General features: G+C 33.9%; 3 protein-coding genes across 4 annotated transcripts; 1 reads left to right on the top strand and 2 right to left on the bottom strand.

The window, feature by feature from the left end:
- Positions 1 to 282: 282 nt before the first annotated feature.
- LOC7462983 (probable polygalacturonase At3g15720) lies at positions 283 to 3,603 on the bottom strand. The gene is made up of 8 exons (XM_052449063.1): positions 2,644 to 3,603; positions 2,277 to 2,435; positions 2,055 to 2,186; positions 1,511 to 1,808; positions 1,337 to 1,418; positions 1,074 to 1,182; positions 875 to 991; positions 283 to 778 (listed from the first exon to the last, which is right to left on the bottom strand). Exons 1-8 carry the CDS (start codon positions 2,773 to 2,775, stop codon positions 542 to 544), a joined length of 1,266 nt encoding a protein of 421 aa, XP_052305023.1. The 5' UTR covers positions 2,776 to 3,603; the 3' UTR covers positions 283 to 541.
- A 4,765-nt stretch (positions 3,604 to 8,368) lies between these two features.
- LOC7462984 (DEAD-box ATP-dependent RNA helicase 15) lies at positions 8,369 to 13,556 on the bottom strand. Its single transcript, XM_002324820.4, has 12 exons — positions 13,382 to 13,556; positions 13,125 to 13,245; positions 12,886 to 12,986; positions 12,240 to 12,412; positions 11,905 to 12,136; positions 11,669 to 11,787; positions 11,041 to 11,097; positions 10,366 to 10,550; positions 9,452 to 9,596; positions 9,254 to 9,337; positions 9,105 to 9,168; positions 8,369 to 8,738 (listed from the first exon to the last, which is right to left on the bottom strand). The coding sequence occupies exons 2-12, from the start codon at positions 13,238 to 13,240 to the stop codon at positions 8,728 to 8,730; spliced, it is 1,287 nt and encodes a 428-aa protein (XP_002324856.1). The 5' UTR covers positions 13,241 to 13,245; positions 13,382 to 13,556; the 3' UTR covers positions 8,369 to 8,727.
- A 947-nt stretch (positions 13,557 to 14,503) lies between these two features.
- Positions 14,504 to 15,621, top strand: LOC7462985 (protein BUNDLE SHEATH DEFECTIVE 2, chloroplastic). 2 transcript variants are annotated; one of them, XM_002324258.4, is made up of 5 exons: positions 14,504 to 14,606; positions 14,685 to 14,788; positions 14,974 to 15,037; positions 15,129 to 15,225; positions 15,325 to 15,621. In XM_002324258.4, exons 1-5 carry the CDS (start codon positions 14,552 to 14,554, stop codon positions 15,401 to 15,403), a joined length of 399 nt encoding a protein of 132 aa, XP_002324294.4. In that variant the 5' UTR covers positions 14,504 to 14,551; the 3' UTR covers positions 15,404 to 15,621. The 2 variants fall into 2 exon arrangements, with proteins under 2 accessions (XP_002324294.4, XP_052305089.1); XM_052449129.1 differs by having other exon boundaries at positions 14,539 to 14,788.
- The last annotated feature ends 62 nt before the right edge of the window (positions 15,622 to 15,683 follow it).

Genomic DNA, 15,683 nt, shown 5'->3' with positions numbered 1-15,683 from the left:
CTAATTCGAGTCAACCCGATCTATGATACGAGCCTTACTCCGGATCAACCCCGAGTTGAGTTTTAAAACTATAATAATTATTATTTTTATATTTACTTGTCTGAATTAGACAATTTAGAAATTGAGAGTTTTTTACAAAGATATTTTAATTAATAATAAAAAAAAATTATTGTTTTTAAAGATTTATTTTATATATTTATCTTTATATATATAAATAGATTACATTCTTAGCAAATTACTGATTCATTCATTTGAAGCCCGACCCAAAAAAAAAAAAAACCTTCCAAATTCCTTGTAGAAAAACCTTGAGGTGACCAAAACCTGAGAGATATCAGACAACAGAAGGGGATGAAAGTAAAAAGGAAGGAGGGCTAACAATGCCAAGAGGAGAATGTATCAGAAAAGGTCAACATACGCAGCCATCAGGCACCTACAAGAAATAGCTTGGCACAAGATGTCTGATTGGATCGCCATGACTGCAATGGTCTGTGGTATGTGCAGTAATTAAAAATCCCTAAAGAAAAACAGTTAAGCTCTCCAGTCAGTATCCTGATACTGATAGGCAGGGCACATACGGTGCAGTAAACCAAGATGTTCCACTAGTGTGTTCGCAATAGGCATAAGTAGTTTTTCCTGGATCCAATGAGGTTATGTTGATATTGTCCATTACAATGTTGATACAACCTCTGTCACTGCAGTCCAATCTGATTGCTTCTTCATCTACAGATGTCCCTTGGAAGCCACTGTATGTCACGTCGCTCACTTGCAGTGCTGTCGACTGCATCAGAAATCAGAAATCATCCATCTGTTACAATTTCATTCAAGATTATGAGATAATTAGAAGTAATGGGCGCCATTTAGTGTTTGGCTTTACCGAGTTTCTGCAATTATTTACACCATCGCAGTAATACTGATCAATTATGATAGGATTTTTAGATGCTACAAGCGTGATTTGCTCATAGGAAATCTTCCTTGCATACCCGGATCCTCCCTGAACAAAAGAAAAGTAATCAGATAACTTTCATATCTCATTCGTTAATGTGTCCAGTATCACTTTGTAACATGTTTTCTACCTGCCATGTCTTGATTCTTGCCGCGTTTTGAGTCCCGGTGAAGCTACAGTTCCGAACATGCACCTCTTCCACTGTATCATACTGTCCATCCTTTCCTAAACTTCCTACGCTGTCAAATAGCTAATTATCAGCCAGGCACAATTTTCACGTTTGAACCGTCGTGCTTGTGGTAGCCAGATTTTTATTCTGTAAAGTGCTGTGGAGGAAAGAAAGGTTTTAACTAGGATGGCAAGTGCAAATCAAAAGGAAGGTTTTCCACAAACCTAATGCCATGGCCTGGTCCACAGGCAATGTTGGTGATGTTGATATAAGAGCAGCCACCATTGATAGCAACACAGTCATCACCTACATATGCAAATGCATAAATAGCTATCAGCCAAATGCATCAGAAATGAGGAGATAATTGAGAGGCATAAGTTTCTCCAAATCAAAATCACCAGTTGCTATCATAGAATCTTGAATATGAACATTGGTCGATCTAGCCATGTCGATTCCATCCGTGTTGGGGCTGTTTTCAGGTGCAGCGATATTAAGATTAGAGATAAGGACACCATTGCAATCAGTGATTCCTATATGGCCTTTTGGACTGTCAACATGAGTTAGACCACTAAGCTGAAGATCATCACATTTCTCGAAGTTCAGAGCCTGCAACGTTCTCGATTGCTTTTTCAGTAATTTGACAGAAAATGAAACCTCGACGGTGTAAAAAATCCGAAAACAAATATGTTCAGCTTTTCAAATATTGAAGATTTGATTCCCAGAAAAGAAAACTTCAATAGGAAGAGGTATACTTACTATACTGGGAGGGTTGCAGGCTATCTTACGGGCCTGAAGATTAACAGAACAATGAGTTGATATAAATTTCTATCTGATGAACATTTCAATAAACTGAGAAAGAATTCAGGAAAGTGAGTGCATTTAGCAGTAAGTATAGATTATGACATTTAAGCTGTTGGCTTGCATAGCACGCATCCACCAAACCGAACCCTGGCCATCAATTAGTCCTGATCCATACATATTGAGATTGGCTACGCCTACAAAGCCTATCCAGTAATCTGCTTGACAGTTATTCCATTCCTCAATGGTGTTGGGAGCGATGATTTTCCCTTGAACCTGTACTCTTAAGAGATGACAACACAAAAACATAAATCCAGATCGATTGCAGGTTAATCAGCAAGGTCAATTTCACAGGCAGTGTGTGACCTGAAATGTTTTTACCTGGACATGAACAAATACAGACTTGCAAGGACCCTGGAATTTCACAGGCTGCAGTAAAAATGTTTTTCCTTCAGGTATCTGAAGGGAAGGTGTACCCTGAGCTACATCATCTCCACACAAAGCTTGCCATGCAGATAAAAAGGCCTGAACATGCACATAATCGATAGTTAAGTGACAATAATGACATACTTGAGAAATCCCCTTGATTAATCCGTCTTCCATGACAGGAAGAAGAGATACGGGAAGGACAAAACAATAACCAAACATTACTTATAAAACAAATGGCAATGGATTGTTGACTAATCAACATTACGAAAGCATGTATGCATGTAAGAAGAGCTAAAGTATATACATTGGTATCATCAATCTGGCCGTCTCCTATGGCACCAAAATCAACCACATTAAAAACTTTTTGGCCATGTCCAATGCCAAAACTAGACGCAGCAATGCAAAGGATCAAAAAGCTGAAATAAACATCCTGCATTCAAAAACTACAATTGTGAACAGTAGTGACAAAAATAACAGTAGCTTCTGCGGCGGCGGCGGCGGCGTTGCAAGAACATGGAAGGGAGATCACCATGAATTAAGCAGTTCTTACCATAATCTATCTTTCTAATAAAGGGACTCGAGTATTCTAGCATTAAGCATTAATGTGATAGATAGCATCTTCTTTATTCCAGTATTTATGAATCTTTAGTAAGCAGTAGACAAACTATGTATAAAATTAATGGATTTTTAATTATACTAATTAAATGTCATACTTAAAGAATTAATTAACTTTTCTTTCCTATATATGCATGTATTTCATATTCTTTAATTGGTTGCTGTTGCAGACTACGAAATCGGAAACCAAAAATCTTCCATTTATGAAAAGTAGAATATTTCCTATTAGGATTAGGAAAAAATATCTTTTCTAAAAAGAAATGGCTAACAATTTTTTTACAGAGAAATAATTAACAGATTCAATTTGTGACTTTTTTTTGTTCCACGTATTAATTACAAAAAACTCGGCTCCATCACAATTGCAATATTAAGAAAATTTGGCCCAAAATCCGTCTCTAAAAGTTAGATTTCCAAGTTAGTTTTGGAAACAAAATAAATTCTATGTAAAGCTGGGAATTGGAATGGAGAAGATTTTTAGAAAAAAGACTCCATCAACTATATACAACCATTAATTGGTTTTTAACAATCTTTGTCTCTAATAATACATCTAAAAAAAATTATTTAGCAACCCGGCCTGCTGCCTGAAAGAATACACACGCCTGCTACATGGCAGCAAGTCCAAACACAACTATTTGCATGCCAAGCTTGGTCTTCTCTTTATCCCTCCTCTCCCCTCTTGGCCTCTCTCTCCTCTCATTTTTCTCTTTCATCTTTTTTTTTCCTCTAGCTATCCACATGTTTTTAAGTTTGACTTTGCATCAACTTTCCTTACATAAGCCACCCTTATTCCCACCAATAATTTACTCTTAAGCATCAACTTATTAACCAATGACAAACTAACACATCAACCAATGACTCATTTTCTAAGAAATGAGATATTCCCCATTATTTTTCCTTAAGCTTATATGACTTTTGATATCTATAAATATTATATTTTACCAAGTAAGAAGATAGATTCACCCAAGCATACTTGACACTATATATTACTCTTTTTGCTCAACACAAACACTATCTTCTCACACATTTCTTTTTTCACACGCATTTCCCTTACATTTGTTAACTTAAGCAATTGAGAATATTCCTTTGTCCTAATAAGAAACTTGTTTTACATATCAGTCACCAACTCGGAACTTAGCCAAAAAAAAGTCACAATGTTTAATACTCCAAGCCTCCAACTCACAATGTCTCAGATTTTAATCCCTAACCATGTGATTAGTACACTAATTCTTATTGACTTTCATAGCACATGCTTTTTATACATTTGAAATTAGTTTCCAACATAAATTATCATCAATTTTGTTATGAATTAATTAATATTTCAATATGACCTACGATGAGTTGAAGAAATAATTTAATATTCAAAATATTTTTAAGAATTATTTAGCATTAAATAATTGGTCATCTTAAACATCCTTGTCACATGATAATTGTAATTAAAAGCAATTTAATTATTTATTCTTCATATTTCTAATCAAATTTATATATAAAAAAATTATATTCATTAATATATTCTTGTCTAATTTCATTTCTTAACTATAAGGTTTCAGAATTCTAGTCGTAAAAGAAGTCTTTCTTATTTTCATAGTATTTTACATGAGTATTACAAGACATGTATAGTATAAGTGTAACAAGAATTCAAAAGTAAGATTACATTTAAATATATTACAATCACGATAACTCTCTAAGATCAAATATGATCCTCTTCCATCGTATCCTTGTTGACTTGATCTCTAACAATTGTGTCTTGATATTGGTTTTCAACACACCTCTATAATCATAAGGGAAGGTGGTGTACCTTAAGGTTGGTCTTCAAAAGATAAAACCTTGTAGCACTCAACAACTTGGCAAACAAATTTACAAGTTAATCTTTATTTGAAACAAGTTTAACTTGAAGACAGTTTATTCATCACCCGATCTTATACAAAATGGAAGTTAATTTCTATATGTTTTGTGCATGCATGATACACCATATTAAAACACAAATAGGTTGCACCTATGTTGTCACACCATAAAATTGGTGTGGATGATGTATTAATATGTAATTTAGTCAATAGTATTTTCAACTATTAAATCTTACACAATATGAGCATACAAATTTTATGTAATCACGATCTCCCTCCCAATCAGCATTCGAAAAACCATGGAGTGAAAACTCTAGACTTTTGCTAATATATAATCCACCTGAAATAAAAAAATATAAGATAACTTAAAATTTGTTTAGCTAACAGTCAATAGGATCAATTGGCTTGTGCATAAATTTTCTCACCTTGAGTATAGCAAATGTGAGATCATGTCTAGTGAAGAAAAGATATTGTAGCCCTTCAACAATACAACAATATAATATAGGGTCTTCAAAAAAAAATTACATCTTCTATTACGAGAGAGGTTGTGGTAGCCATTGGAGTTGAGCAAGGCTTGGATTTATCCGTATAACTTCGTTTAAGAATATTAACAATATAGTGTCCTTCTATCAATAATAAAGCACCAATATAAGACACGACTTCAACACCCAAGAAAAATCCTAGAGGCCCGAGATGTTTCACTGCAAAATCTAAATTTATCTTGTGTATTAATTGATCACTAACAGCTAAACTTGGTCTTGTAGTGATTATGTCATTAACATATATGAGAACTTATAGAATGACAGAAGGGGTGTGATAAATATAGAGAGATCTATCAACCTTTCTATCATAATCCGAGAGCTTTGAGTTTTTATGTAAGGCAAGAAAATCAGGCATGAGGTGTTTATCATAACCCATAAAGAGACTCCTTAAAAAGACAAAGATGATTTTAGATATTGAGGATGTTAAAACTCGGGAGGTTGAATCACATACTTTTTTTGTAAGGTTCTATGAAGGAATGCATTTGTATATACCAATTGTAAGTTATAACAAGTGAAAGAACAATACAAATTGTTGTTGGTTTGACTATAAGGCTGAAAGTCTCATTGAAATCCACACCATGTTGCTAATGATATGCTTTGTAGCGTGCAATTTCACCATTTGCATTCCTTTTTAATCTTGATACCTATTTACTACCTACAATATTAATGTTAGGTTTTAGTGGTATGCAAATCCATGTACCATTTCATAGTAAGGCATGAAACTCCTTATTCATCATATTTTGTCATTGGTGATATTTAGAAGCCTTTGTATAACATGTTTATTCAAAAACTTTTATAGTATTTTATCATTGGTAATATTTAGAGGCCTCCGTATAGCATGTTTATTTAAAGACTTTTATAGTAGTAGAAGCAGTAAATGCTTTTAATATTGAAAAAGCCTCTTGAGACCAAATTTATTTTTTTAAGTTTTACGGATATTTTAGTTATTTCATAGTACTTTTGATTTTTGTATTATTTTTCATTTTTGTCCAAATACATAATTTCACCTCATCTTACATGATAATAATGAAAAAATCATTTTGAAAGTACTAAATTGCCCCTTGATGCCAATATTGAAATTTTTGCTTTAAAAGGCTTTTGCAATCTTTTCATCGCCCAGATCAATTTGAAAAATTACTATTGCACCTCATGAAAAGATATTAATACCTTCAATAACTAATTATAGGTTTTGTTTTAGGGATAAAGACATCATTACATTGCTCCAACAAACATTGTCAATAAATCTACAACTACAGTAATTTCCCTATTAGTTTCCCTATTAGTTTTATCTTTTGTTAATACAAGTTAGTTAGAAAGTTCTTTCTAGATAAAATTAAAACTATGAGGCAGTGTTTGATATGTTGGATAGTATTGATTAGACTACATATGACTAAATTGGATAAATAATTGTTTTGTCTTGTCTTTTCTCTAGTGTGCAGGACAAATTGTCTTAATTTGTGTTTGGTAAACATTGAACAAGACAAAACAACATATTATAATAACAATAATACATGAGTGTTGAAATATATTATTTTTTCATTTTAATTTAATATATATTACTATCAAACTTATATAATCAAACCGAATAAAAAACCTGACATTTTTTAAAAATAATTAGTCAAAACAAGGTTTAAAAATACGTTTTTAAAAATACGTTTTTTAACATAATCAATAACACATCCTAATCAATAACAAGAGTTTAGTATTTTCTTAAAAAATAGTCCTCAAATCAAATTAATAAAATTAAATCATATTAATAAAATTAATAGATCAATAACAAGCGTTTAGGTTTTAAAAAAATAGAAAAGAAATTAACCTAACCAAGAGAAAAAACTAAGATGACCTGTAACTAATAAAACCCACTGATTTTTTTTTAAAAAAATCTCGTTTTGATCTTTTCAAAAGATATTATATTAAAAACATAAATAGTAAAGAATTGATAAGTTTGTCTTATCTTTTAAGTGGGTCATATCCCTTTTAATAGAACAAGTTTATCCACTAGAAAAACCTTGACATTATCTAAACATACACCAAAAATAACTTTGAAATGAAAAAGTATCGTATCTAGTCTGTCTTTGTCAAGCATGCTACTAACTACTGGGAAAAAGTTCTTAAAACTGTATTCCCTCTAATTTTTTAGTAAAATTATTATTTTTTATATTTTTAAAGCATATTAATATCAAAAATAATTTAGAAAAATATATCATTTTAATAAAAAAATACTTTAAAATACACCACCTCAATCTTAGTTTAATAGAAGGCCTCCAAGTCATTAGATGTGAACCTGATCTACTAGCAACTAATTGAGTACTAGCAAATAATCATTTTAATCAAAACATAGCCATTCAAATAATTTGAGTGCAAAAAAATAATTGGGTCCAAATCATAGATTTTAATCAAAACATAATCATTAGCCCAACTCTTACGCATAATTTTCTCTAGTCAACCCATCAAAAAAGAAATTCATCAAGATCAAATCATCAAGAACAAAGGTTTGATAACCAAGCTTCGTATTAGCAATGACATTAAATCCTCTAGCTTAGGAATCTCGATAGGATGAAGATACAGGGGAAGATCTGAGGAATTTGAAAGCCAAAACACATCATTCATTTCACCCTGATATCAAGGGTAAAAACAACACACATCATTACGCAGACACGACTTTGTACTATTAAACAGAATCATGACCAGCATTTGATCGGGGATTCAACAAAACCTAAAGTAAAACAACTACTTCGAATTAAGAGACGATTAAAAGAAGCGCAGGAGTAAATTCTGAGATGATTTAATGACCCCATGACCCGTTTAGACATTCTTGACCACAACGATATTTTTGCACCTTGTACCCATTTAACCTATATCTTTATCTCATATGCCGAATCTCTCTATGCTTAGCCCATCTCACCTCTACCTATACATTAATTACAGGCCTTGCTCAATCCATTACCAATACCACCCCAATAAAACCAAAGCACGCTCGCTCATGTTAACACTAGCAAATCCCTTCTATAGAAAGAACTTCATAAAGACCTTACCAATCAAAAGCCGCCAAGGCTAAGCTAACATAAAAAAAGCAAAAAAGCACTAAAAATATTTCAATTTTAGCTTATCTAAAACATTAATACATATGATAACATGGCGCTCTCCTGCAAATCTAAACTAGTTATACTGCGAGTAGTAACTGTTGTACCAATAATTCATGAGCAAGTCTAGCAAACTCTACGTCCAAAAAAGCACGGCCCCGAGAGTCCCAAAGGCTACAGGTAGTTCAAAAGTAGAATACACCATTGAGTAGATTCACCAATACAAACCATTAGGCAGTATGCAGAACAAATAAGATAGAAAGGGACTACCACCATCAGAATCCACCACATGCTGATTGAATCTCCTTTAAGATGGCACTGCAAATGAAAATGTTTGCAAACAATGAGCATATAGTGCCATATTATTCCAACAATGCCATAAACATAAAGAGTTCAGAAACGAAATTGCAGGCCAAAAAAAAAAAAGGGTGAAGCCTATTAAGGTTGCACGGTTGCTCTCATAATCCCCAATTAACCAGCAAGCACCAATATAGTATTACTGGTTACTGTTACTATCCCACAAGTTTAAAAAGGAAAAGAAGATGCCAACAACGACAGGAAAATGGAAAGCAGGGTCGGTTCTTATTTGCTTTTTGGATAAACATAGAAAAAGTAGAACACAATAATGAAGAGAACAAATTCTTGCAACCATTTTTTTGAAAAAAAGTGCATTGAGAAACTTACTATATGTAGATGTATCAATCTGCTCCGGTAGCTCCTTTATATCCACCTCAAACCTCTCTTGAACCTGCAATCAAACTAATAAGTTTTAGAACAAGCAAGAAATTTAAGAAAACAATACAAATTTGATGAAACAAAATTAATTGCAGGACCTGGTTGAGAACATCAGAGTCGGAAGCTGATGATACAAAGGTAATTGCAAGGCCCTTTGTGCCAAACCTACCAGCTCTACCAACCTGTTATGGATTTATTTTTTTAAAAAGCACAACTGTAAGACATTTCAACAAATATGATGCGCTGGAAAGGAAAGCCATCAAGCAGATATGTTGAACAAGTTCAGTTGAATTTACCCTGTGCAAGTAAGTGTCAGCAGAGTCTGGCATGTCATAGTTAATAACAATGTTGACACGTTCAATATCAATACCCCTGCCAACCAAATCAGTGGCAACAAGAATCCTTTTATGACCCTCCTTGAAACCCTTGTAGCGCATCAACCTGCAAATGGGATACATTCAGCACAGAACATATCACTACTAAAACTATATTACAACTACAGTGCACATGCTAACCAAGTGCCAGAACAGAAGTGCATTATATTATTGAAATTAAAATACACTCAAAATGACAGTCACTTCTAAGATAAAAACCGCAAAAATCATTTTCAATGAGGTCATAAAAATCAACATAACCCCATAACAAAATACAGCATCCGATGCATAGTGAAAAGTAAGGTGTAATAGCCTAGAAAGAAACCAAGTAAATTTCAATTCCATGTCAACAACACACATTCCATACACAATCAAATCCATACCAAAGAAACAAACCAATACCATACAAAATAACAAGTTTACTATGCATATTCTAGCTTCTCAAATGAGGTTTCCAAGACTACATCCAAAGCAAAGGAATATATGAAGCACTCAAATTTTGATTTTTTCAAAACATGGGTTTGCAAAAAAAAAAAACCAACACCATTTTTACGTTGTTCTGAAAAATCCAAAACCATGGTAATAAAACATAATCAAACACCAAAAACACGATTCATACACCAAACCCTACCCAACACTCAAATGACCCTAGACTGGCATTAACAGAAATACCATTGATATCAATTAAAGCAATTAATTTCGTCCAGAATAAATGCACCAGCAGACCAAGTTAACCAATGGCAAAACAAAGTAGATTACAACATGAGAGGAAAAAAAAGACCCTGAATGACTGCAGCAGGGTGTTTATAATAATATAATATGTAAAATCTACAAACCTTTCTTCCTGTGACATGCCAGAATGGATGCAAATAGAGGGGAAATTACACTCCACGAGCAACTTGTTCAGCTCAGCTGCTCTGCTCACACTTTTAACAAAGATAACAACTTGATTGAAGTCCAATGCATCAAGAAGATCGTTCAACTTCCGATTTTTCTCCAGCTCAGTCAGTTTGATGTAGTGCTGCCATTCCAATTTTGATTGTCAGATGGAGGTTCAAAAACTGGTATAGTACTGTCTTGTCAAGAGGAGAAGAATTATAACATTGGCATGGCATCACCATCCCCCAACCAATTGGATTCCTCAATGTGGAGCATTGTTTTAAAGGTTCAAGGATGAACACATCTCTCACAAAGAGCCAGACCTGTCCCCAGTGAAAAGCTAGCCTCAATGCAATTCCTTTATTTCATACTTGACACCTTATTTTCTCTCATTAATCTATATGCTCTCTCCATATGGTAAGACCACATCTCCACTTTCCATCTTCTTCACTCATTCTACATCTGCTCTGTCTCACCTCTCTTTCTCCTTCCTACCCTCTTATTTCTTAACCCATTTTTTTCCTCTCCTCACTATCTTCTCACTCAAACCCCAGCTCTATAGCATTGTAACCTGGAATTGTCTAGCTCCTTTAAAACCACTGTAAAACAACAACACAAATCTGAATGCATACCTGTACAAGACCATGGAGGGTCAACTTGGCTTCATCATCGACGTAAATTTCCATTGGCTGAAAGGAACAAATGTCACAGTAAATCATATTAGGAGCCTTCGTGAAGCTAATGCTATCCAGAAGGAAATGATAGATGGATTTGCATCCCTTCAATCGAGATTCCGGTCCATATGAATCGTCTCCTTGCAGATACTTTTTAAAGTCATAACAAGCAAGTCCACTGTAGCTCAACAGAACTCTATTTTACAACTGAAGTCGCCACAGATAAAGGAGAACCCCCCATCCCATCCAACAAATTCCCACTCCCCAAACCACCCCCCCCCCCCCCACCAAAAAAAAAAAAAAAAAAGTAAAAGGGGCACATCCTAGCAGAGGTAAAAAAAACTAAAAAATTAAACAAATAAAAAAAAAGGGAGAGACACAACCACACCCCACTTTGGCACCTGCCACGAACTTGAGGCTTGTGATTCCCAACCCAACAAAATACAATTTCCTCACAGTGACCACTTATCACTATTCCTGATGGAGAACTGAATCCTAAATATCTATAGAAGACTCGCAGAGACATCTGGCAATATTAAAAAGAAAAGACTTCTAAATTCAAGTAGAACTGGCCATAGGACATTACATCTTGCATGAATTTTTTGCAAACTGGGCGGATTTCTTTGCTGAGTGTTGCAGAAAACATCATAACTTGCTTATCATGAGGAGTCAATTTGAAGATCTCCTGAACATCTCTCCTCATGTCTGCAGAAAATATCAATTATACAAAGAAATAAGGAATATGCATGATTAAGACATTAATATCAAATTAAGATGGAGAAAAAAGGACCTCTGGGCCAAGATTTTAGGATAAAAACATACCGAGTGATTCCAGCATTTTGTCACATTCATCAAGGATAAAATGCCTGACATTCTTCAAAGAAAGGTCTTTATCTCTAGCCAGTGCCAGGATTCTTCCAGGAGTTCCAACAACAACATGAGGGCATTCATTTTTCAGTAGATCTTTGTGAGTTTTGACATTGACACCACCATAGAAAACAGCAACCTTTGTATCGGGCAAGTAAGTACTGAACCTCTCAAACTCGTGACAGATCTATTAAGTAAAAAATAGTAAAAAAATGAGGAAACATGCATTGCAACACGGAGAAAAAGTAACATAAGTAAATGGGAAGTCAAGTTTGTTACTTTAAAATTACCTGGTATGCCAACTCTCTAGTGTGACATAGAACAAGGGCAATAACTTGTCCAGAGGTAGGCTCAATTTGCTGAAGAGTAGACAGAACAAAAACAGCAGTCTTTCCCATTCCAGATTTAGCTTGGCAGATGACATCCATTCCCAAGATGGCTTGGGGAATACACTCATGTTGCACTGATGAATTACCAAAGAAAATTGTACGGAAGGAACCCTTGGTAAGTAAAACATAACCTCTCTGATCCTTTAATTGAAAGGGTTTACCATAGAAGAATACAGCTCCAAAATCAAGATTGTGATAATTGTATATTACCTGAAAAGTTAAACACCACAATGATTCAAGGGTGCAAAAAAGACATCAACGAACATGGAAAAGCTACAAATTCAGTTAAAAAAGTGCTGGCGCATTCAGATAAAAGCATAAAAAAAATTAAAAAAATATGGAGCTATGCATGCCACTCAAATTTATATATTAATATGCATGATGTCATTGGAAACTGTATACTTTTTTGGGCAGACAGTCAAAGTTTATTAGCACGGCTAAAAAACACAATTTCAACACAAATCCCTTAGAAGAAGTAAAACTTGTACATTAAAGACAATACTAAAGTAAACATTGAGAAAATCAGAAGAGCATAGCAATAGATTACCTTCAGAAGGATGCTCAAAACCCGAGTCAACAATGGACCGAAGAAGCTCTGGCTTCAAAAGGAAGTCTCTGAATCCCGAACTGTGAATTCCAACATATCCCCTGTACACCAAAAAATAAAACACCAACGTAAATAAAAACACAAATAAAACTACAAGACACAAGCTTGGACAACTGATCTATCAATCTCCATCAAAATTTATAAAAATCCAGCCTTTCAACACACAAAAAAATACTCACTTCTTAACGGCTTCGCCGTTAACTTTAGCTCCGACGGAGTCAGGTGCTTTGTCATCTTCTTCTTCGTAGTCGAGAAGCTCCTCCTCGTAAGCATCGTTGTCTCTTGTTTCACCCATGATTTCTACAACAAACAAACACAGATCTCGAAATTAGTGTAAATGAAATTAGGGTTTTTTAACGAAAACGAAGATAGATCTAATAAATTAGGGTTTTGCAGTGAAATTGAGTTGTGAATTGGAGAGAGAAAGGGGGACTACCTGCGAAAGTAAAATGAAGACGGGGTTTGGGGGCTTAGGGTTAGGGTTTGCTGCAAAGTAAAACGGTTAGCTAGAAATTTAAAGAAAACACTTTTTTTAAGAGAGATAGAAAGAGAGAGAGCAAAGGCCCGAAGCGTAGAGCTCAACAAGATAGAGGTATAAGGCTCTGTGATGGTGAATGATTTTTATAGTAAAGAGGGTGTGAGAGAGGGAGGGAGGCAGTGAGATATTTTGTTGGAGTTGACCTTAATGGCCCTGTGGTTCGTCATTAATTTCGATTGAGCTTTTTGTTTTTCCAATTTATCTTTTACACTTGCTTTTTCTTTTGTTTTTCTTTAGCCAGGATTGGATTTTAATGCAATTTATTTGGCAAAGTCTATTTTTGCGTTTATACCTGTATTTTAAAATATTAAATTAATATTTTTTTTAGTAGTTTTGATATGATGATATCAAAAAATATTAAAAAATTATTTAATATATTTTTAAATAAAAAAATATCTTTAAAAAGTATCGTGTATTATAATACTAAATTTATGTAAAATATAGATTCTTTGATCAATTATGGTTTGATTTTAAAATAATATTTTAATTTTTTTAGTATTTTAAAATAATTTTTTTAAAATTAAACTTTACATAATAATTTTTATACAAAAAAACTCGAGTTTGGTTTTTTTTATCTTGTTTTTAAAATTGATTATTTTTCTAGTTGGTCCTCCAACATTTACTTTGCTAATAATTAAAATTTTATTTTTTTTATTTTTTTATAAAATTATTTTGGTTCCCTTTAATCTTTTTTTTTTTTGTTATTAAACAAGATCATTGACATCTTTCTAAAATATTTAGAAAGTATTGTTTTATAATATTAACAAGTATTTTTTATTTTATTTTAGTCATTATTTTTCTTGGATTTTTTTCTTATCATTAGTTTTTAAAATTATATTATTAAATTAATTAAGATTATTGAACTCTTTTGAATCAATAAACCGGGTTCTGGTTTTTCTTAATCCTTTAAAAGTATTATCCTTTTTTTCTAAAAACAAATTCACGTGGAAGCTAATTTTGAATTCAAAATAGCCCAACCCACCAAGGGTCCAAGACTACAAGAAGCCCATTTATTCACGATCTAATCCTCATGATTGCCAACCACTGCCAAAACTGTCTTCATTGGTCATGGCTTCATGTTCACCATTTGTTCTTCCAATTAGAGCCAAGCAACAAGATTCAGGTAACCGTCTCAAACATCCATATACGACATGTTCTTCAAGTATAACGTTATATATCCACTCTGAATCTTGTTTCACAGGAATACATGGAACCAATTCTGGTATGCAAGAAATTAAGATTCTTGGGGTCCATGATATTTTTCACAACTCTTCAACTGCTAGACGTTGCTGTGTTAGAGTTAAGGTCAGAGTTCATATCACTCTTCCTGTTTAAAATCATAAGTCTTGCTTATATTATGACTCTCTGAGCTCCAATGGTGGAGTATTCAGACTTGCAAGAGCATATAAATGTTCATTTGTTGCATTAATTTTCTTAACGGTACACCACATGCTAAATATAGGCTAATCTGATTGTTAGTGTGATGATAGGCTGCTCCAGGTAATCGAAACACGAAGCCGAATAGTATGATTTGTGCTGACTGTGATGGAAATGGTAAGCTAACTAAAGTAATCAGCCCTTCTTAGAAACGTGATAGAAAATGCGGCTACTGATTTAGAGTTTTGTTTCGTTGTCTAATTACCAGGTGCTGTTCTGTGCTCTCAGTGCAAAGGTAGTGGAGTGAACTCTGCTGATCTTTTCAATGGCCGATTTAAAGCTGGTGACTCATGTTGGCTTTGTGGGTAAGTACTCATCGCAGGCCAAGGACCACAGAGTTTAATTAGTACTTGATCTTGTGGACCGTGGCACACATGAATCACTTCTTATTTATTATCTTGCAGGGGCAGAAAGGAAATGCTGTGTGGGAATTGCAATGGAGCCGGATTCATCGGTGGTTTCATGAGCACTTTTGATGAGTAGAAGCATCTGTATGATACAATTGGATGGAGATATTCATGTAAATGCAGCCAGTCATGTGTTTAATCTGTTCAAATGGATAAAAACAAGATCCAATATGGGCTCCCTGATTGTTTCTGTACCGGTTCAACAGTATATAATGATATATGTAGATATCATGCTATTCTGTATTGATGTCAGTGGTTATTAATTTGCATAAGATACTCTGATATTTCTTGAAACTGCTGATGTACAAAACCAGACAGATCAGTCGGTAATGGAAGGAGTTGAGGTTTCTACCTTT

Source organism: Populus trichocarpa, chromosome 18, assembly GCF_000002775.5.
Source record: "Populus trichocarpa isolate Nisqually-1 chromosome 18, P.trichocarpa_v4.1, whole genome shotgun sequence".
Lineage (NCBI taxonomy): Eukaryota > Viridiplantae > Streptophyta > Magnoliopsida > Malpighiales > Salicaceae > Populus > Populus trichocarpa.
The sequence above is the reverse complement of the archived record's forward strand: the minus strand, read 5'-3'. Positions and strand labels throughout refer to the sequence as shown.

Bases quoted from the DNA above. Each gene is read 5' to 3' on its own strand.
- LOC7462983 (XM_052449063.1), bottom strand. From the start codon at position 2,775: ATGCAGGATGTTTATTTCAGCTTTTTGATCCTTTGCATTGCTGCGTCT. The intron at 992-1,073 runs GTAGAAAACATG...TCTTTTGTTCAG, and splicing joins CAAGAATCAAGACATGGCAG to GGAGGATCCGGGTATGCAAG. The intron at 779-874 runs GTAAAGCCAAAC...TTTCTGATGCAG, and splicing joins TAAATAATTGCAGAAACTCG to TCGACAGCACTGCAAGTGAG.
- LOC7462984 (XM_002324820.4), bottom strand. From the start codon at position 13,240: ATGGGTGAAACAAGAGACAACGATGCTTACGAGGAGGAGCTTCTCGAC. The intron at 12,987-13,124 runs GTGAGTATTTTT...TTTGGTGTACAG, and splicing joins AACGGCGAAGCCGTTAAGAA to GGGATATGTTGGAATTCACA. The intron at 11,098-11,668 runs GTAATGTCCTAT...TGTTCCTTTCAG, and splicing joins GCAAAAAATTCATGCAAGAT to CCAATGGAAATTTACGTCGA.
- LOC7462985 (XM_052449129.1), top strand. From the start codon at position 14,552: ATGGCTTCATGTTCACCATTTGTTCTTCCAATTAGAGCCAAGCAACAA. The intron at 14,789-14,973 runs GTCAGAGTTCAT...GTGTGATGATAG, and splicing joins GTTGCTGTGTTAGAGTTAAG to GCTGCTCCAGGTAATCGAAA. The intron at 15,038-15,128 runs GTAAGCTAACTA...TCTAATTACCAG, and splicing joins TGCTGACTGTGATGGAAATG to GTGCTGTTCTGTGCTCTCAG.